Source organism: Loxodonta africana, chromosome 21, assembly GCF_030014295.1.
Source record: "Loxodonta africana isolate mLoxAfr1 chromosome 21, mLoxAfr1.hap2, whole genome shotgun sequence".
Classification (NCBI taxonomy): Eukaryota; Metazoa; Chordata; class Mammalia; order Proboscidea; family Elephantidae; genus Loxodonta; species Loxodonta africana.
Genome location: NC_087362.1, coordinates 66,743,936 through 66,766,211, shown reverse-complemented (window position 1 = coordinate 66,766,211; position 22,276 = coordinate 66,743,936). Strand labels below are relative to the sequence as shown.

At 47.8% G+C, this 22,276-nt stretch overlaps 1 protein-coding gene across 7 annotated transcripts in view; it reads left to right on the top strand.

The window, feature by feature from the left end:
• The window catches only part of NOD2 (nucleotide binding oligomerization domain containing 2), a 46,540-nt gene extending 29,239 nt beyond the window's left edge, over positions 1-17,301 (top strand). For 2 of the 7 annotated variants that reach the window (XM_023555606.2, XM_023555605.2), the window contains exons 5-12: positions 1,697-1,780; positions 1,993-2,076; positions 3,246-3,329; positions 5,517-5,600; positions 6,412-6,495; positions 9,165-9,193; positions 13,601-13,684; positions 15,707-17,301. In XM_023555606.2, the coding sequence (XP_023411374.1) occupies positions 1,697-1,780; positions 1,993-2,076; positions 3,246-3,329; positions 5,517-5,600; positions 6,412-6,495; positions 9,165-9,193; positions 13,601-13,684; positions 15,707-15,861 (688 nt within the window). In that variant the 3' untranslated portion in view covers positions 15,862-17,301. Of the gene's footprint in view, positions 1-1,696; positions 1,781-1,992; positions 2,077-2,510; positions 2,742-3,245; positions 3,330-5,516; positions 5,601-6,411; positions 6,496-9,164; positions 9,249-13,600; positions 13,685-15,706 lie in introns of those variants that run through there. The other 5 variants (XM_023555610.2, XM_010596088.3, XM_023555607.2 and 2 more) reach the window with 4 other exon arrangements.
• Positions 17,302-22,276: the final 4,975 nt, after the last annotated feature.

Below are 22,276 nucleotides of genomic sequence, written 5' to 3'. Positions count from 1 at the left end.
CCTACAGGAGGCCTGGGCAGAGGCTGGGGGTTAGTCTCTGTTTCAGGGAAGGGTGAGGGTGATCCGGTCCCAGTTCATGGGTCTCAGGCTGTAGTGTGCAAAGGTGCTGGTTGAGACACAGATTCCTGGGCCTGCTCCCAGTGATTCCCATTCAGGAGGTCTGTTGTGCGGGCCTGGGAATCTGTATTTTTAACAAACATCCCTGGTGATTCTGATACTGGTGGTCCAGAGGACACACAGAAAATACTAGTGTGCCTGAACCAGCTTAGCTTTTCATCAGCAACTGAAGTCCTTGACCAGGTTCTACACGTGTACACACGGCAGAATTGCTGACACTGTAGCAGGGGGCTGGTGGAAACAGCCATGAGGTTGCTGTGTGGGCATTTCCTGTGTGTGTGTGTGAAAGAGAGAGAGAGAGGGAGAGGGAGGGAGTGAGACTCCTCTCCCACAGCACTAAGCTGCTTCTCTCCCACTTGAGCTGTTGCCATGCCAACCGAAATCCTCAGCCTCCGGGAAACCCTGTACACACGTCTATAGATCTCTTTAGACTCTGCGTCTGACTCTAGGGTGGTGGCCTTCAAAGTTTTTTGACTGCAGCCCACAGGGAGAGAGAGAGAGAGGATGCATGTAAAACTATAAACCGAAACTTCATGAAATGATGTTACCTTATTACCTCTGACATGCTCTGCTCTTGGCTTCTGTTCTATTTCATTTAAAAGCAATGCTGCTCCGGACCGTCAAAATTGATTTCATGGCCCACTCCAAAAAAACAAAACAAAACAAATCCACTGCTGGCGAGTCGATTCCGACTCATAGCAACCCCGTTGGGGTTTCCAAGGCCGTAAATCTACGGAAGCAGACCGCCACATCTTTCTCCTGTGGAGCCCCTTGTGGTTTTGAACCGCCGGCCTTTCAGTTGGCAGTTGAACACTTTAACCACTGCATCACCAGGGCAGAGTGGGATCTGGAGCCAGGCTGCCTGGGCTCAAACCCTTCACTTGCTGTGAACCTTTCCCAAGTTACTTCACTTGTCTGGGCCTCAGTTTCCTTCTCTGTAAGGGATGTGAAAATAGTACCTACTACAAGAGGTTGTTGTGAGGATTAAATAAATTTACTGTTTGTGAAGTGCCAGGAGCCCTGGTGGAGCAGTGCTTAAGGCCTTGGATGTTAACGGAAAGATCAGTGGTTCGAAACCACCAGCCACTCCTTGGGAGAAAAATGTGGCAATCTGCTTCTGTAAAGATTTACAGCCTGGGAAACCCTATGGGGCAGTTCTACTCCATTAGACAGGGTCTGTATGAGTCAGAATCGACCCGATGGCAATGGGTAATTTGCGACATACTTAGAACAGCACCCGGAACATAGATGCCAGCAATCCTGATTACAGGTAGCTCGTACCAGGCACCAGGTGTTCATAATGCTGCCAGTTTCTCTTTTACAGAGATGGAAACAGCACTTCAAATGAGATCAGTGACTTCTCCAAGGATTCTAGGGTTTTTTAGTGGGGTTTTGGGTCTCCATTTCCTGGACTGTTCCCCACCATGCTACACTGGTCAGTCACCTGGCCAAGGATGAGGGAGTCTCCACTTTTCCTGGGTGCTCAGTCCTTGCAGACATTTCTTTGGGGAGGTTGTTCATTTTTTTCTACCTTTCTTACCAGCTCCACTTTCAAATGTGTTTCTTTTGTCTTTTTTAGCTTGCGGGACAACAATATCTCAGACCGAGGCATCTGCAAGCTCATTGAGCATGCTCTTCACTTCGAGCAGCTGCAGAAATTAGCGTAAGTCAGGCTAGACGTGGACACTGGGCCCCGCGCACCCAGCCTCACTCCAGGCCGGGGCAGGTGTGCAGGAGTAATGGGCTGGGCATGGGTGTTTGCGTGGCTGGAGGGTGCAGGGGGACTCCTGTTCTGAGGGAAGAGGCTGCCCTGCTTGGGTGGTCACTGTCCTTTGTTCCTTATCTCAATGTCTCCTCCCTCCCGGAACTTCCCAGCCTGTTCAACAACAAATTGACTGACGGCTGTGCACGCTCCATGGCCGAGCTACTTGCGCGCAAGCAGAACTTCTTGGCATTGAGGTAAGCCTTGGGCTTCCCTGTTCCCCAGAAATGGTTTTTCCCCAACAGCTGAGTCAGTCTGCGCCAGCTTCAGCCCTGGCTCGGTCCACACAGGGATCATGGCCTTCAGGCTGAATTCAGGTGCAGTGTGTCCTTTTGGGAGTCTGGTGGTGCGAAGGGTTAATGTGTTCGGCTGCTAACCAAAAGGTTGGAGGTTTGAGTCCTCCCAGAGGTGCCTCGGAGGAAAGGCCTGGTGATCTGTTTCTGAAAAATCACCCATTGAAAATCCTATGGGGCACAGTTCTACCCTGACACGCATGGGGTCGCCATGAGTCAGAGTCGACTTGATGGCAACTGTTTTTTGTTTTAAACTGGTCTCCTTTTGAGCAGGGTTTCTCTAATACCGTGACTTCCCCAGCAAACTTTGGACTGGTGCTCTGCCCTTTGACCTTTAGCCCTCATAGCTGAAGAAGTGTTCATGGGGATGACACCAGACTGGACAACATTTTGTTCTGTTGTGCGTGGAGTCACCAGAAGTTGCCTTCCCACTAACAACAACAGCTGCCTCCCTTGCTGAGATTCCCCTGGCCTGGCTGCTTTCCTGAGGCCCTCCCTCTCCAACTGCCCCTCCTGGGGCTGGCACGGAGCCCACCGGGAAGGCTCAGAGGATCCCTCCTTTCTGGCAGGCAAGCTCCCTCCCAGCTGCCTGGGCCTGCCCTGACTCCCTTCTAATAGGTTGATGCTGCCTGCAGCAACAGCAGCTCTGGGAAGCTGTAGGAGGCTCGCTGGGGTCTAGTGTCAGCAGGTGCTGAGACAGGAGATAAAGGTGGAGCAGCAAATCACCCTCCACAACCTGGCCTCGCCCTTTGGGAAAGCCACCTCCCAGGACAGCTGCCTACGGTGGCTCCTGCCTGTACCTGTCATGTTGCTGTGCACAGCAGCCCCTGCCCCTTTGCCTTTGCTGGTGGAAAATGACGGCGAGTTAGCAGTTACATAAGGTTGAGTAAGCTTGCCCAGCGTGTACAGCATGCACTACGCTGCCCCTGAGTGTGAGCACAGGTCCCACATCTGCAAGGAGAGGCCCCCACAGCTTTCTTCCCACGTGTCTCTGTCCAGGATGCCCTTTCCCACCGCACCCCGGGGTACTTCAGGGCATGAAGGTCCCTCAGCCTCCCCTGTCTTCCTTCCAGGCTGGGAAATAACCACATCACTGCTGTGGGGGCTGAGGTGCTGGCCCAGGGGCTCCGAGACAACTGCTCCCTCCAGTTTCTGGGGTAGGTTGGGCAGTGGGGTCGAGGGGCTGCATGGAGGGGCTTGGGCATTGGAGGACTTAGGGGCAGGTAAAGCTCTTCAGCCAGCAGCCCCTAGAGGTGCCCAGGCTACAGTGGGGAGGGTGAGCCAGGGAGAGAGTGGGTGGGCCTTGGCTGCTTCAGTGCTTTTTCTCCTGATAAACAGGAAGTTGAGGATGTCAGGGCTGGGGCAGGCAGGGCCCATGAGCTGGTGACAGGAAGCCCTCTGGTCCTTGGGCACTTAGGGCTGTGCGTCTCCGCTTTGGAATCACCTGGAAGCTTCTAAAGTACACCATTGCCTGAGTCCCACCTATGACTAAAACCCATTCAATGGAAATACCTGGGTGTAAGGCCCAAATCAAAAAAACCAAACCCATTGCCATTGAGTCAATTCTGACACATAGCGACCCTATAGGACAGATTAGAACTGCCCCATAGGGTTTCCAAGGTGTGGCTGGAGGATTTGAACTGCCAACCTTTTGGTTAGCAGCCAAGCTCTTAACCATGCACCAGCAAGGCTCCTCGACTCGACTGCAGTCGGTGCGGGGCCCAGGCATCAGTGGTTTCGGAAAGCTCCCAGGGGAGGTGATGCCCAGGGTGAGAACCACGGACCTGGGGAAGAGAAGGAGGTGGGGAGGGTGGAGATGGACCCAGGGTGGCAGGAGCCTGTCCTGGGTCCTTCAGAGCCCTTGGTTGTGTGGGGCCCTATTAGGCTTATCAGGGAGGGGAGGGAGTCAGACTCAGGCTGAAAGGTTGGTCCTGTAGACTGCAGGGACCCAGATGGGCTTCCTCTATTTGCTGGCAGAGTGATTGCCCCCAGGGCTGCACCCAGGCAGTCCCTGAGACTCCCTCTCCTGTCCTGTCACACCCTGGACCGGGATCCATTTGATAAGAACTGAGGGGTTTAGAATCTGAGACTGTTGGAAGCGAGAATAATCTTAGGGCCCAGGTGCTGTGACCCATTTTACAGGTAGGCAAGTTGCTGCCCACAAAGCACACTTTGATCCAGGAGCAGGATTCTTGCTAGAGAAATCAGCACCTTTTTCGAGCTTAGCGAGTAGCAGCACTGTGTCTACAACAAAGGTGGCCACAGCCCTACTATGCTATTTCCTGCTTCAGGTCGTGTCTAGGGTGTTCGTTTGTCTCTGAACACATATTTATTAAGGCACCTTCTCTGGACCAGGCACTGTGCTGAAAACGCCAAGCAGGGTCACTTGCATTTTTTTTTTTTTTATTTGTTTAACAATACATAATAAGCATCTTCATATTATTATGACCTTATTCCACTGGGTGGATGTCCGTGATCTATGTAAACGTCCCCTGTTGATTCTGTTCCTTGGAAACCCTATGGGGCAGTTCTACTCTGTCTTTTAGGGTCGCTACGCGTCAGAATTGACTGTACAGCAATGGGTTTTCTGTTGATCCACACTTAGGCTGTTTCCAGGTTGTTTTGCTATTTCAGCGTTGTATCCCTGGAGCCTGAAGCAGTGTTGGCACACAGCAAAAGCTCGATAAGCATTTACCGAGTGAGGGAAAGTGCAGGAAACGCCTTAGTTCAGCCATCTTTCTCACTGGTGCACATTTATATCTAGAGTAAATTTGCACATGTAAAATAGCTGGGTCAGAAGATTGGAGCTGGGTTCCACCTTTTTACCAAGTATACTTTCAAACTATCGTGGGTCAGAGGGGGTGACCCAGAAGGTGAAGGAAGCGGACATCGTGAAGGAATTAGGTATGTGAAGAAGGAGCAAGAGATAAAGAACTGGCTTGTAGAAGACGAGTTAGACTTGTCTGGGTGGCCCCAGAGGATAATTAAGGACCACAGGGTGGCAATTACCAGGATGCAGATCTGAAGAAATGTCAGGAAAAATGTTACAATCACGTGAGTTCCCTGTCTCTGGGGTTATGGGCTGGATGGGCCTCTGATATTCTCCAAGTTTGTGATCTAAAGCTATAGAAAAATTAGAGTGAAGTTTGGCCATCCAGCCAAAAAGATGAAGGCAGGTACACTGTGCTGGTGGGAGACCCAGTGAGGCCTCTTTGGGACTGGGTGGTCCTGCTTCCCTGGCTGTGGCTGCAGACAGCAGGGCACACTGTTAGTGTATGCTTAGAATAGTGTTAGTGCATAGCAGGAGCTCGCTAACTATCTGTTGACTTTGTTGGTCTTTTCAGGTTCTGGGGCAACAGGGTGGGTGACAAGGGTGCCCAGGCCTTGGCTGAAGCCTTGAGTGACCATCAGAGCTTGAAGTGGCTCAGGTAAGCTAAGAGTGAGTCAGGGTGAGGAGGGAGGAGCTTGGGCCAGTTTTGAAGGTCTTTGAACTTCATTTTTACACTCCTGTGTTAGTCAGGGAAACCCTGGTGGCGTAGTGGTTAAGAACTATGGCTGCTAACCAAAAAGTTGGCAGTTTGAATCTACCAGGTGCTCCTTGGAAATTCTCTAGGGGTAGTTCTAGTCTGTCCTATAGGGTTGCTGTGAGTTGGAATCGATTCAATGGCAATGGGTTTTTATGTTAGTCAGGGAGCCCTGGTGACGCAGTATTTAAGAGCTCGGCTGCTATCCAAAGGTTGGCAGTTTGAATCCACCAGCCGCTCCTTGGAAACTCGATAGTGAAGTTCTGTTCTGTCTCATAGAGTCACTACGAGTTGGAATTGACTCAGCAGCAAGGGGTTTGGATGTTAGGCAGTGGGGTGAAGAATTTGAAGTTGAGGCTCTTGAATGTTTCTAAGTGACTTTGGAGATGTCCCTTCCCCTCTCAGAGATGAACCATGAAAGATGAATCATAAAATCATGCTTATGCTTGATTCCCTACTTGTGAATTGAAGACCTTGGGTTGAGCCAGATACATTGTACTTCAAGGGCCAACTCCAGTCCATTAATTTGGGAAGGATTCCAAGGCTGCATCTGGACGTAATGAGAAAGAGCCCTGTAATCAATTAGTGATGCCTAGAATGGAGCAGACGAGGAGAATGGGTTATGTGTGCTGTGCATTTTGCTCTCTGTGCATTTGTGCTTATCTTTGAGGTTCCTGCCTTCTCTGATGTGTTTTTGTTTCATGATCTTGCCCAGCCTGGTGGGGAACAGCATTGGCAGTGTGGGTGCCCAAGCTTTAGCACGGATGTTAGAAAAGAACATGGTACTGGAAGAGCTCTGGTGAGTTTGGGGAGTCCCTGGTCTGGGGAGGCAGGTAACTGCCTCATTTATGGAAGTGGTTGTATGAATAAAGCAGAGGTGGAGGATTGATTGATTGATTGTGTTTGCCTTTGTACATACTGAGTGGCATGCTGCTTACAGAGCCTGGCATATAGGTGGTAATTCTTTTTACTTAATTACTTAATTTGTTTGTTTTCTGCCTACGCATGGCATAATGGCTAAAAGCACAGATGCTGGTATCAAGCAGACTGAGATTCAAGTCCTGGCTGTCGTTTGAGGCGGTTCTATAAAATCTCTGGGTCTCTGTTTTCTCACCTGTGAAATGAGGGTAAGAATGCTTCCGACCATTAAACATTGTTGTCAGAATTAAATGAGGTAATGTTTGTAAAGAGCTGGATATAGTTCCTGGCATTGGTGTAAGTGCTCCATAAATGTTAAATTATAATTGTAGCAGGACTACTGTGACGACTACTGCTATTACTACTAGTAATAATAGTAGTAGTTTTGTAATTTTAAAGTGCATTTGAGTTCTAGATGTTAGAGTCAGTGGTCGTCTTGGAAGGTAGAATAACATTTTGGGGAAGTTGAAAAGATGAACCATGAATCATGCTTATGCTATGGATCTGAAGCTGATTCCAAGTTTTCCATCCTTCAGACTCCACTAGGATAGTTCCTCTGACATGTTCTGGAAAGTTCCAGACTATGTCAGGGACATAAAATGACGAATGTTTAATTTTTTTCCAGGAAGCAGAAAGGCAGTGAAACATGAGCATTGTCGTAGAAAGGAGATTGTGGGTGGGCCTTGGCTGTTGGTGGGGCTTCAGGGTGAGTCAGGGTAAGGAGGGAGGAGCTTGGGCCAGTTCTGAAGGTCTTCGTTTATAGCCTGATTGGATTTTGCCACGGGAATTTCTTGGCAGAGGGGTACCTCACTGTGCATGTATCAGATATGGTTGCTTTAGGCTGAAAGCGATAGAAAACCTCTATCCGTAGAGGTTGAACTGCCACCTGTCGGCCAGCATGTCATTCTTGGTAGATTATGTGTTGCCGTGATGCTGGAAGCTATGCCGTTGATTTTTTAGATACCAGCAGGGTCACCCATGGTGGACAGGTTTCAGTGGAACTTCCAGACTAAGACGGTCTAGGAAGAAAGGCCTGGCAACCCACTTCTGAAAATGAGTCAATGAAAATCCTCTGGATCGCAATAGAATATTGTCTGATATACTATTGGAAGATGAGCAACCTAGGTTGGAAGGCACTCAGAATACACAGTGGCTACAACAATGGACTCAAGCGTACCAAGGATCTTGAAGGTGGTGCAGAAGCAGACAATGTTTCGTTCTGTTGTACATGGGGTGCCATGAGTCGGAGCTGACTCAATGACAACTGAGAACACCACCACAGTGGCTTAAACCAGTGAAGTGTTTATTTTGTCATGCCTGGAGGTAGGCAGCATAGGGCTGGCATGGGGGCTACATAAGGCCAGCAGGGGCCTGGACTCTCTGTCTTTTTCTCCGTTCCATCATCCTTAGCCTGTGGGTTCGTCCTCATGGTCATGGTTGATTGCCTCATGATCACAAAATCCCCACCTGCAGCACTACTCCCGTAATCCAGGGTTCAGTCTGTATGCTGGGAAGGGTAAAAGGTACAGAGCAGGTGGGTGTCTCCTCATTAAAAGCCATTCCCAGAAGCCCATCTGTCAAATTCCACTGTACCAAAGGCCTGGCTGCAATGGAGGCTGGGAAATGTAGTTTTCTCACCAGGTACATGGCTGCCCTAAATAAAATTACCAGTACCAGTTGCCGTCAAGTCAGTTCTGACTCGTGGTGACCCCACGTGTGTCAGAGTAGAATTGTGCTGCATAGGGTTTTCAATGGCTGGTTTTTCGGAGGTAAATCACCAGGTTTTTCTTCCGAGATAGGTGGGCTCTGGGTGGATTCAAACTGCCAACCTTTTGGTTAGCAGCAGAGCATGTAAACTCTTTGTACCACCCAGGGACTTCCAAACAAAATTTGTTGTTAGGTGTCATTGAGTCGGTTCCAATTCATAGCAACCCTGTGTACAACAGAACAAAGTGCCGCCTGGTCCTGTGCCATCCTCACGGTCCTTGTTATGCTTGAGCCCATTGTTGTAGCCACTGTGTCAGTCCATCTCCTTGAGGGTCTTCCTCTTTTTCACTGATCCTCCACCAAGCATGATGTCCTGCTCCAGGGACTGATTCCTCCTGATAACATGTCCAAAGTACGTGAGACAAAGCCTCGCCATCCTTGCTTCCAGGGAGCACTCTGGCTGTACTTCTTCCAAGACAGATTTGTTCATTCTTCCAACAGTCCATGGTATATTCAGTATTCTTTGCCAACACCATAATTCAAAGGCGTCAATTTTCCTTTGGTCTTCCTCAAACAAAATGAGGCTCCCATAATAAGGAAGAAAGGCAAAATGTATTGGGTAGCTGGGCATGAGGGAATCTATTACGTAGAGGGGCCTTGGGGCGAATTCTCTTGCAACTGTGCCCCTGGAATTGAGAACACCCTGCTTTATCTGTTCCATAAGTTTGAATTCTCCGCTGCTGGATTTTCTAAATCTGGCCATATGGGTTAATCTTTATCGACATCATCCTCTGTAATAAGTGTTATCATATCAGTTGGATTTTTCTCTCTTGTTCTTGCCAGCCTGGAGGAGAACCATCTCCATGATGAAGGTGTGTGTTTTCTCGCTGAAGGACTTAAGAGAAACTCAAGTTTGAAAGTCCTGAAGTAAGGAACTCTTAAGCAGGAGCTGGAGTAATAATGACCGGCTTGGTTGGGAGGGGGTGCTTCTGATTCAGAGATCTGGGTGGCTTCTCAGCCCGGGTAGCTCACATGAGGTGGCCTGGTAGAAAACAGCTTCTGTTGGTCAAGCACAAGCAGGTTATTCAGAGGTGGTCCCAGAAAACAGATGGGAGATAGTGAAGTGGGGCAGAAAAGGAAGGCAGCCAAGAAAGAATGTGTTATCACTATGGCAGGCAACTTGGGCTCACTTGGAGGTCCCTGCTGGGGAAATTGGGGAGCCAGTATAGAACATGCCTGGTTACCTGCCCACCTGAGGGGTGAGAAGGATGGGGTATTTATCCATCAACTGCCTGTGCGTGCTACGCTGAAGTGTGCTTGTGGAACGTGAACTACTTGGCACTTGCGGCTTGCCCTGTACCTGGGTGAGCTTGCCCCTGGGGTCAGAAGAAAGGCCTAAGGCAGAGAGTGGCAGGTGTTCCTGGCAAGCAGCCCTCAGAGTTAGTGGTGAAACCGGAGGGAATATGGGTGGGTTTGCTGACAGCGTCTGCTACGTGGCTCCTGGGAAATGCCCTTCTGCCTCTCCAGGGACCAGCTCTGGCTCAGGCAGGACTCTTCAGATGATCGTCTTGTTGCATTGTGCATGCATGAATGCACACGTGTGTTTATTTATGCGTACACGGCTTTCCTTATTCATCACGCATGCATACATTCATTTATGCATAGGTGCGTGCACTTGTATATTCGTACAAGCAATGTTTCTTAAGCACCCATTCTGTGCCAGGTGTTGCGTGAGGCACGGGAGATAACAGGGATAAAAGGACAGAGCAGGCCCCTGCTCACCTGGCTCTTAAATTCTAATGATGGATGCAGGTAATGAGCAAGTAACCAAGCAAACAAGAGCATTTCTGATGGTAATAAGGGTTAAAGAGAGACTTCCAAGGGGGAGATGTGACTGTGTGGCTGGAGAGGGCGGGGTCGCTACTGCTCAGGCGGGGTCTGTCTGCAAAAGTGGCATTTGAGTTCAGGCCTGAATAACTCAAGGTGCCCACCGTGCTGAGGTCTCAAGAAAAGGCATTCCAGGTGGCGGGAACAGCATGTGCAAAGGCCCTGGGGCAGAAATAAACTTGGTGGTTTTGAGAACAGAAAGAAAGCTTGTGTGGTTGGAATAGAGTGGTCGGGGAGTGGAAGCGAGAGGGAAGAGGCAAGCAGAGTGGGCCTCATAGGCCTCAGAGCAGTGGAAGGATGTTGGGTTTTATTCCAAGGACATCGGGAAGCCTTTGGAGGGCTTTTTTTTTTTTTTTTTTACATTTTATTTTCATTGCGGTGAAATACATATAGGAAAATGTTTGCCATTCTGGCCATTTTAAGTGCACGATTCAGTGACATTCATTCATTCACCATGTTGTACAACCATGACCACTATCCATTTTCAAATGTTTCTCATCCCCCTAAATAAAAACTCAGACCCCTTAAGTAACCAACTCCCCATCTCCCTCTCCCCAAGCCCCTGGTAACGACTAAGAAACTTTCATCTCTGCATTTGCCTGTTCTCAGTATTTCATATAAGTGGGGTCATACGATATTTGTTCTTTTCTGTCTGACTTATTTCTCTCAACCTAATGTTTCCAAGGTTCATCCATGTTGCACCACGTATCAGTACTCCCGTTTTCTTTACGGCTGAGTAATATTCCATTTTATGCATGTACCACGTATTGTTTATCTGTGCATCTGTTTTGATGGACACTTGGGTTGTTTTTACCTCTTGGCTATGGTGAAGGATGCTGCAGTGAACATTAGTGGATGCCCTTTGGACGGTTTTAATCAGGGGAGTAACACGATCTGATTTATATCAGAAACCAGTCATTTCTGCCTCTTGGAGCAGAGTGGATTGAGAAGGGTTCAGATGGGGGCATGGAGACCAGTCAGGAGGCTCCTGCAGTCTTCCGGGTGAATGAGGGAGGAGGCTTGAATCCAGCCAAGGGCAGCGGAGAAACCTGGTTAGATAGCAGGAGCTTATGGAAGGCTTGCTGGGTTAGGAGTAGTGTTGATGGGGGAGTGATTGGGGGTCCTGTGGTGGTGGACTCGGTGGACAGGGGCCCAGCAACGTATATAGTGCCTATGACAAGCACTAGGACAGCACCCTTGTCCAAACATTCTGTCACAGAAATTTAGGTACCAAATTCGGTTGTCAGACTGCTGTGTTGGCTTTTGTATGCACTGATGACCAGCACACTTGAGGAAGGCCATTGGGTCGCACCAGGTTAACAGGAACTACTCGGTAGTCTTCCCTTCTTTAAGTGGCGTCCAGGGCACATGGCCTTCCTGCCATACCCTAGATACACCTCTGCAGGGACCTTTGCCATGAGGACAGGGACAGGGGCTGTGAGCAGGGCACCACCAAGTGAGCACCCTGGACTTGGGCTGGCGCTGTCCAAGACAGACTGCATGCCGGTCGCAGCGCCCAAGGTCTCATTTTCCTGGGACATCAGGGCCCCATCAGATGACTGCATTTCCCAGAGGCAGGTGGCATCTGCTCTGGCAAATGTGGCCCGAGAAAACACCCAGCTCCAGGGACAGGCAGACAGCTGCCTCAGGGAGAGTGTCGGCTTTGCTGCCAGACCACCAGCCACCCTGGTGGCACTTGTTTGTGTTGCTTTGCAGGGCCTAGAAAGTTGCCAAACGTTTGGGGGAAAACACTTCCACATGTCACTTGGGTGGAAGCAGACTTGGGAGGCTGGATTTGTCCAAGCCAGCACATGTGGGTATGACAAATTTGCCCACCCTTGTTGTCACAGATTGACCCAGCTTGACCCCAATGGCAATGGTGGTTGGAGGCATCCCACATTACCTTGCTGCCAGCCTTACAATTCAGCATTACTGAACTATTTATCCTCCCCCGCTCATTGTTTTCCCATAAAAATTAAGCTTCTGATAGATCTCTAAAAAAAAAAAAAATGCCTGCATTTTTCTCCCAGGCTTAGCCTCTACCAAGCGTTGATTCAGAGAGCAGGCTCTGGACCTGGATGGCCTGGGTGTGTACTCCAGCTCTGCCATTAACAGCTGTTTCTCCTTGGACCAGTGCCTCAGTTTCCCTGAGCATCAATGGGAATAATAATTGGAACTTCCTCATCGGGTTGTGGGAGCCTTGGTTGCACAGTGGTTAAGAGCTCGGCTGCTAACCAAAAGATTGGCACTTCGAATCCACTAGCCACTCCTTGGAAACCCAATGGGGCAGTTCTACTCTGTCCTCTAGGGTCGCTATGAGTTGGAATCAACTCGACATGGGGTTGTGAACATTCCCTGAGATAACGTAGGTAACGAGCGGGCGTATAGGAAGAGCTCAGCAGATATTGGCTATTATTATCATTAGCATTACCTTAGTGTCAGCTTCTAAGAAATTCCTAAAGTTGTGGAGGAGGGAAAGATAGGTCATGGAAACCATCTAGAAGGCAAAGCTCTGAGCCAAACAGCAGCAGAGGAACACGTGGGTCTTTCCCCGCTTTCCTGGACAGTTCCCCATTGCCCCTCCCCTTTCCCAGCCTCATATTTTCTCTAATCTCTGTCCCTATGACCCCCAAAACCAAATCCATTACCTTCAAGTCAATTCCAGCTCATATGCCCCTTGGCCCCCCAAATGAGCACATTACTCTTCATTGATTATTTTCTCCCAGTGAAATACTGGGCCAAGTGCTTTGTATTTGCCATTCTTTAATTGCTATACTCTCTGAGATAGGTGGAGCCCTGGCAGTGCAGTGGTTAAAGAACTTGGCTGCTAATCAAAAGATTGGCAGTTCAAATCCACCAGCTGCCCCTTGAAAACCCTCTGGGGCAGTTCTGCTCTGTCCTCTAGGATCGCTATGTGTTGCAATCGGCTCAATGGCAATGGGTTTGGTTATTTTTATTTTTATTATTTTGATGAGGTAGGCACTCTTAGACCCATTTTACAGATGAGAAAACTGCACCCAATTAGCTGGAGATCAAAAAGGAAGTGATGTAGGTTGCTTTTGAATCCAGGATGTCTGCCACTAAACCACGGGTACTTAACCACTATGCTGTAGCGCGTTCCTAAGGGGAGGCTAGTTAATTAGATAAACAGATTTTAATACTTCAATCACCAAGTTTAGGATGAACAGGAGGGAACGGGTGCATTTCACTTAAGGCACTGAGCCTTTGTTGATGAGATTCTGGGGAATCTCAGAAAGGAAAGGGCCATGACCAGGGTGCGGGAGGGCTCCAGTGGCTGGACTAGACCAGCCAGTTCCCTACACTTCCTTTAACTGGGCAAGCTTATAAGAACCAAGCATCTCAGAAGCTCACCATTCCATCTTCCTCTCCAGGCTATCCAACAACAGCATCACCTATGCTGGGGCAGAAGCCCTCCTGCAGACCCTTGAGAGGAATAACACCATCCTGGAAGTCTGGTAAGGCCCCTGGGCAAGCTTCTTTATCTCTCTGAGCCTCAGTTTTCTGATTTGTAAAATGGGGTGAGGGGAGAGAGGAACTTTGGAATTTCTAAGATGCCTCCTGACTCTGACATTCGATGCCATTTCACTTGATGGATCTATTTCTCTGTCTGGGAAAGAAGTCTTCACATCTCAGGTAGGGACCAAGTCTTTCATTTGTCAATCATGAGTATTCAGAAACTTCTCTGTTCTAGGCAATAGAATGGGAACGGGGGCGTGGTTGAAGAATGAAAATAATAAAATAAGAGCTCAGCTCCTGCCCCTACTGGGATTTATATCAGCCTTCCTAGACCAAGAATGTTGTCTCAGACCCTCTGCAGCTCTGAATGGAGCCAGCACAGGGTGTGGGCTGTGGTACACTGGATCCGAGTCTATGTAATTAAAAGCCATGTTCCTTCGTGTATTTGAAAAGAGCTTTGAGTCACACCTTCAGAGATTTCTCCCCCTTCTTTGGGGGATCTGTTTCTAACTCACAGAGGCAGTGGTGGTTTAGCAGTAGAATTCTCACTTTCCACGCAGTAGCCCTGGGTTTGATTCCCAGCCGGTGCACCTCAGCCATAGACACCACCCGTCTGTCAGTGGGGGCTTGTATGTTGCTGTGATGCTGAACAGGTTCAGTGGAACTTTAGACTAAGACAGACTAGGAAGAAAGGCCTGGCAATCTACTTCTGAAAATTAGCCAGTGGAAACCCTGTGGATCACAACGTTCCGATCAGCTACCGATCACAGGAATGGCACAGGACCTGGCAGCACTTCATTCTATTTTACGTGGGGTCACCGTAAGTGGGGGGCCTGACTAGACAGCAGCTAGTAACAACAAAGACATTTTTAACTAAGATAAAAACTAGAAAGATCTCCCCTGGTTTAAGATGTCATGAGTGATGGTTAGTGTATATCTAGCACTGGGCTGAGGAGTCCTGTTGACGCAACCTATTCGGTTGCTAACAGAAAGATTGGCAGTTTGAACCCACCCAGCGTCTCCATAGAAGAAAAACCTGGCAATTTGCTTCCATAAAGATTACAACCTAGGAAACCCTTATGGGGCAATTCTACTCTGTCATATGGAGTTGACATGAATCGAAATTGACTCAATGGCGTCCAACTACAGCAATAGCACTGGCCTAGACACCAATCTTTAAAAACCAGGAGGTTTCATGTAAAATCTGTATTTCCTGGCTTTCTCAAAAGACCTGGCAATGCTAGTAATTAACCAGAGTAGAGGAAGGACCTACGCCACTTAGGTGCATGACCCCACTCTACTTGACCCACCAAACTGGTCGTCTCAGACCAGGTCCCTCTGGCTCCTGTATCTGGCCCACCTCGTTTCTGTAAGCCTGTGGCCCCGCTTTACATATGCAGACACAGGTCTTATTCCTTCACTGAAAAATCACATCAAGACAGCAGCAAACGTCAACGTGAAAAACAAAACTAACTAGAATTTCAGAATATCTGTGCTGAGAAGGCGAACTTTTCCCTTCTGTAGCCTCTGAGATCATCAGATCCAGGGCAGTGTGTGTGGTTTTATTTTTTAAGCCATTGCACAGCCCCAAGAAATGTCACGTTCTGTGTCCCGGGGGAGTGAGCCAGCATGAGGTTGATATTTTAAGGGTTCTGATGTGATTTGCTGCCGTGTTTACAGAGCTTGGGAGGGTATCAGGACTCACTCATTGCATTCTTGATGGATTCTACTGTTGCCTTAAAAAGAATCCAGCCAGCCTCCGGGAGCCTGTGGCCTGCTGGATCCAGGGTGGGGTCTCTTCCTGCAGCGTCATGGAGTCGTGCTAATCATGCAAAATGATCCACGAGCTCTCACGGCTGGTGCAGGGTCCAAACATTACAGACTGACCTCCCAGGAGAGCTGCAGCTGGGCCTGAGGCTCAGACCATCCCAGGTGTGCGTTGAAAAAGCAGCAGCTTCGCTGCAAGGTACTGCTCTGGTTTGTTCCTCACTCAAACCTTTTATCACTTTGTCCCCCTTTAGGCTCCGAGGGAACACTTTCTCTCCAGAGGAGATCGAGACACTCAGCCACAAGGACACCAGACTCTTGCTTTGATGTCTCTGGTCTGACGCTTATCTCAGTTTGTTTGGACCCAGAAGCTGGATTACATATGGTGGCAGCAGCCCATTCAGACTGAGCTCTGTCCTGCTCAGGGCTGACATAGTTTTCTGGAAATATAATTGGTCAGTTTTCTTCTGGTGGAGGAAGGAGCATCAATGCTTTCCAGAATAGACTTCTCCCAAGCCTACTTTTGCCATAAGGAGCCCTGACGATGCAACAGTTAAGTGCTTAGCTGTTAACCGAAAGGTTGGTGGTTCAAACCCACCCAGTGACTCTGTGGGAGAAAGGCCTGGTGATCCGCTTCAAAGATTACAGCCAAGAAAACCCTATGGAGCAGTTCTGCTCTGTCACATAGGGTCGCTATGAGTCAAAATTGACTTGACGGCATGTGACAACACTTCTGCCATCAAATTCTTCCCGAGAGTTGATCCATGGATGTAGAAGAGGGGCAGCCCCCCTTCACAGCATGGGGCCAACCTCCAGCTGATCCTTCAGGGGTCAATGGGGCTCATGTATGTTAACCGAGTGCCTACTGTATAGAGACCCAGACCTACACGAAAGCCCCCCTCACTACTCCTCCCACAATGAGGAGGGGGTGTTCCGGAAGCAGCCATCTGGCCTCTCGAGTCTCATGGGTCATTCCCCATATCTGGCACCTCCAACTCGTCCTGGATTCCTGTACATGGAACGCCATCTGTGGCTGAGGATTCAGAGTATTGGTGTATTCAGCTTTGATAGTTTGCGTATAGCACCCCCAGCACCCCGCTGCCCTCCCTGCAGGAGCAGGGCTTACAGTTTACCCTGCTCTCCTTTCTGGTGCCTAAGACATTATTGGAAGGGAATACAGGACAGGCAGTCTGTGCTTGTTCCCCAAGACCTTCTAGATTTGCAACAAAATAGTATCACACTACAGCTGGGATCACATGTGGACTTTTATTTTCAGTGAAATCCATTACTCTCCAGCCCCCCATCAAAGTGCAGCTTTTAAAAATGAATCTGGGCCAGAAGTTTGTATGGCCTGACTAGGGCTCTGGCTGATGCCTGTGAAGTGAACTCTGGACAGACTTCTGAAATATATTCCTAAGAAGGGCTTGGTTTTTTATTTGTTCCAGAATACTTTAGGACATAAAGTCAGGGATTGAAAGTTTACAGGGGCAAACTCAGGCCCCACCTTACAAACACATGTCTTTCTGGATTTTTCAGATGTAGAAGCCTTTGAAAGCTGCCAGGTGCTATGCACGTGTTACTGTTTTAAGCATTATTATTTGTGAAAACTGGTTAATATTTCTAAACCACTTTGTGTTATTCTTCAAAGTTTGTATTTTTTGATATAATTTTATTTGTTTGGTTGTTGCCGTTGAAAATATACACAGAAAACATACACCAATTGAACTGTTTCCACATGTACCATTTAGTGACGTTGTCTCGAGATGTGTGACCATTCTCACCCTCCTTTTCTGAGTTGTTCCTCTGCCATTAACGTAAGCTCACTGCCCCCTTAAATTCCTATCTAATCTTTCGAGTTGCAATTGTCAATTCAATCTCGTATAGGTGGTTCTTAAAAGAGCATTATGCTTAAGGCAGACTTTTTTTTTTACTAGTGAAGCTAAACTATTGTTTGGTTTTAAGAAGACTTTAGGGGATATTTTTGGTTTCAGGTTTAAAGATTATCTCAGGACAATAGTTTCAGGGGTTCGTCTAATCTTCATGCCTCCCAGAAGTCTGGAGTCCATGAGAATTTGAAATTCTGTTTTACGTTTTCCTCCTTTTGATCAGTGTTGTCCTATAGAATCTTTGATCAAAATGCTCAGTAATGGTAGCTGGGCACTATCCAGTTCTTCTGGTCTCATGGCAAAGGAGGCAGTTGTTCATGGAGGCAATCAGCCACACATTCCATATCCTCCTCCGATTCCTGACTCTCCTTCTTCCTCTGTTATTTCAGGCAAATAGAGACCAATTGTTGTGCTTGGATGGCTGCTCGCAAGCGTTTAAGACCCCAGGCACTACCCATTGAACTAGGAGGTAGAACAGAAGCACTAAACGTGTTCTTAGGCCAGTTAACTGGGATGTCCCATGAAGCCATGACCCTAAACCTCTAAACCAAGAAACCAGATCTCATGAGGTATTTGGTTGTACATAATCAGCCTTGGCAGTACTCTTTTGTTGTTGTTGTTGTAAAAAAGTTTGTATTTTTTGTAGAAAACGTGACCATGAACGTTCTGCTGTAAATAATCACAGAGGACAAAACTATTGAGTCACCAACGCTAATCTTCATTGTGACCAAACATTTAAAAATATTCCTGAAATGTGTCAAATATTAAAGCACAATTTTCTGCTTGAAGGGGAAAGAAGAATGATGTTTTCAACTAGATAATTTATTGCTGAAGGCAAAAGCAATTCTTAGAAATAGCTTGGCAATCAAAATCCATTTGGCTTCAGCTTAGAAAGGCCCAACCCAGCATGAGGTTTTAAGCTGTGTGGGAGCCTCATGGTGTCCAGGCTGAAAGATTGCAGCAAACATGAAAGGGTCCCCAGGCCTCCCTCAATTCTCTCAAAGTGGCTCCGGGAGTCTTGAGCAGAAGAAAGATGGAGAAGGTTTGGGTACGGCCCTCCGTGGTGAGCAGCCCCCCGTGCAAGGCTTGTTGAAGTAATTCCCAGCTGAATTTAATGAGCAAGGGCTCAGGTGGCTCCTCACCAAAGTCGAGTCCTGCTCCTGAGAAGAAAGGTTTCTGCGTGCCTGGCTGACTAAGTGCTACAGCATCTCACCGGCCTCCGGTGTGCAAGCGTGTCTGTGTCTTTGCTGTTGATGTTATTTTCTGCTCAGACCATTGTTTCTGATATATAAAATCAGGAGGAAGGTGGAGATAGGCCTGCTTTCTCTGAGGAGTCAACACACCAGCCCGTTTGTTGCAAATTCATCTTTCTTAAATTCATTTAAAGGAACCCTGTGGCACAATGGTCAAGCAATCAACTGCTAACCAAAAGGCTGGCGGTTTGAACCAACAAATGGCTTTTTCCCAAGGGCTCTTTGGGACAAAGACCTGGTGATCTGCTTCCGTAAGGATCACAGCCAGAAAAGCCCTATGGGGCAGTTCTACTTCGCCACATGGGGTCGCTTTGAGTCGGAATCGACTCAACAGCACCTTACAACAAGGGTAACACGTTAATTTAGGAATTACTTATTAACTAGTTAATTTTGAGGAGTCCCTGGGTAGTGTGAACGGTTAATGTGTGCGGCTGCGAACCCAGAGGTTGGTGGTTCAAGCCCACTCATAGGTGCCTTGGAAAAAAGTCCTGGTGATCTACTTTTGAAAGATATTAGCCTTTGAAAACCCTGTGGAGCACAGTGTGTCTACTCTGACACACGTAAGTGGCCAGGAGCCAGAGTCAAGTGCACGGCAACCGGAGGTTATGTTTGACAATCAGTGGTGAATGGGGAGTGTAGAGGGAGAAAAAAAATACATGGGAATCAAAAAGTGCATAAAACAAGGTCCACCCTGTAAATGCTAGGAAAGAAATAAACACGGTCCGAGACAGAGGGAAACCTTTAGATGGGGGTTGGTCAAAGACAGGTACTCGGAGGAGGTGACATGGAAGCCATGACCTCCAGAAGACAAGGGGCTGGCCATGCAGCGTGAGGATGCTGGAGCAATGCAATCACAGGGAACACACTGTCCAGAGGCCCTGTCATGGGGAAGAGCTCGGCGTGTGACCAGCTGAATAATACCCCCCAAAGGTAGCCAAGTCCTAATCCTTGGAACCTGTGAATGTTACCTTATGTGGCAAAAGAGATTTAGCAGATGGTTTTAAATTCAGGCTCTTGATATGGGGAGATTTATTCTGGATTATCTAAGGGGGTTCTCAATGTAATCACAATTGTCCTTATTAGGAGGCAAAAGGTGATTTGACACAGAAGAAGAAGGCAATGTACCATGGAAACAGGATGCGACGCTGTTGGCTTTGAAGATGGAGGAAGGAGTGACGAGCCAAGGAATACAAGGAATACAGCTGTAGAGATGGAAAAGGCCAGGGAACTGGTTCTCCCCTGGGACCTTTGGAGGAAGAGCAGCCCTGCTAACATGTTGGTTTCAGCCCAGTGAAACCATTTTGGACTTCTGGCCTCCAGGACTGTAAACCCATTCCCCTTGCCACTGAGTTGATTCCAACTCATAGCGACCCTATAGGACAGAGCAGAGCTGTCCCCTAGGGATCCCAAGGCAGTAAATCTTTATGGAGATACTACTACATCTTCCACCCTCAGTGTGGCTGGCAGGTTTGAACCACTGGTCTTCCGGTTAGCAACTGAGCATTTAACCACTGCACCACCAGGACTCCGTGACTGTAGGAGAGTTAAATCTGTGTTGTACAGCCACCCAATTTGTGGTAATTTGTGGTGACATCACTAGGGTTGGTGTCACCCAGTGCAGTAATGCATGGTATCACCCTCCCATGGACCTTCTCCTGTACCAGACCATACAGAATCCTTAATAATGTTTTTTGTACTGATGTTACTCAGAAATCACCATTCCTGTGTATTGCTACTTCATTTCCTTCAATTACTACTTTATTCTCAAAAAAGTTATTGATAGAGGCTCATGAATACTAATTACCACAATATTGTAGCAAAACACCAGAAAATCTGACAAAATCATCAGCTGTAAAAACATTGGCAGCGATGAAAACAACAGGGTGTGCCTGTAGCATGTGCAGACAAAACCATGTGGCTCTAAACATCACTGTTATTCGGTAAGAATGATAGCTCTGACCTGCGCACATTAGAAGGTCCAAAAAGTAAATTAGCGTAGAGTTTTAGCCTTGTAGCTCTATTGAGGAAATACAGCCAGAATGCTCACATACTCTGGACATGTTATCAGGAGGGATTAGTCTCTGTAGAAGGACATCATGCTTGGTAAGGTCAAGGGTCAGTGGAAAAAAAGGAAGACCCTCAACAAAATGGATTGACACAGTGGCTACAACAATGGACTCAAACATAACAACAGTTGTGAGGATGGCACAGGATCAGGCAGTGTTTTGTTCTGTTGTACATAGTGTCGTTATGAGTTGGAACCAATTGGATGGCACCTAACAACGATGACATGTATATTGATAATGTAAGCTGGGCTTATGAAAAATGTTTTTGTGGTTATAACTAACTACAGGGATATTTTATAAAAAATAATAGATTTTTACTGAAACACTGCAAAAAATTTTATAGAGAGTCATTTTGGTGTCATCTCCTCTGACGGTGACACCCAGTGTGATCCATACCTCCTGCAGCTCCCTAGTAATTTGTTACAGCAGCTGTAGGGAACTAATACAATATACTTCAGGCGAGCTGGGGAAGAGCATCACCAGATAATTTGCAGAGGTAGGTAGGGCCAGTTCATGCAGGGTCTAGTTGGCCATGGTCAAGAGTTTGATCTTGATCTTAAGAATAATGGCAAGCCATTGGAGCGTTGTTAGCAGGGGAGCTGCGACCCAATTTATATCTGAAGAAGATCTCTTTTGCTGCTGGGTGGAGCTGGGACTAGAATGTATATGGGTGGGGTGGGAAGAAGAGGAAGTGGAGAAACCATATAGGAGCTATTACAGGTTCGAGGCAGGTGGGTGGCTGAGGTTGGTGGCAGTGGGGGTGGAGAGAAGGGGATGGATTTCAGATGATCTGGAGATAGACTCCCAAAAACATAGAGATGGATTAGAGGGGCGAGGGAAAGGGAAGAGTCAAGGATGACTCCCAGATTTCTGAGTTGTGTTTAACCTGGAAACTGGGTGGGGAGGGGGACGCATAGGAAACAAGTTTGGAAGTAGGAGGAGACTTCTGTTTTGGATCGCCATGTTTTAGACCCCTAAGTGGGAAAGTCAAGTGGAGCTATCAAATTATCGTGTGAGTCTGGAGCCCGGAAGAAAGGTCGTGGTCACTGGTATCAATGTGGGCATCCTCAGTATTAAAATGGGAATTGCATTCCTGGGCCTTGATGTCATCACCCAGGGAGAGATTATGGAGAAAGAGGTGCTCACGAGAACCTAGGTAAAGGTGTTACTGAGATCTTGATACGTGATTACTGTCAGAGTTCAGAGTAGGAGGAATTTCATAACTTTTTCAAAAATCCAGCAGATACCACCAAAAATATTCTTGGCCTTTGAGCTCTGGTGGCACATTGCTTAAGCAATTGGCTGCTAACTCACCCAGTGGGCTCCATGGGAGAAAGAGCTGGTGATCTGTTTCCATAAAGATTACAGCCAAGAAAACCCAGTTCTACTCTGTCACATGGGATCGCTATGAGTCAAAAGTCAACTCGATGGCATCCAAAGACAGCAACAGTGAACAAGGGACTTTGATCTTAAAGTTCTCTGGTATGGAGGTTACCTGAAAGGTGTGTGCTCATGCCAGTGGCTTATCTAGGAGCAGAGAGATTCCAGATTTGTGGCTAAGAATACATAACCCTTATGCAAAAAAAAAAAAAGGTACTAGAGCAGGAGAAATTTTGGAA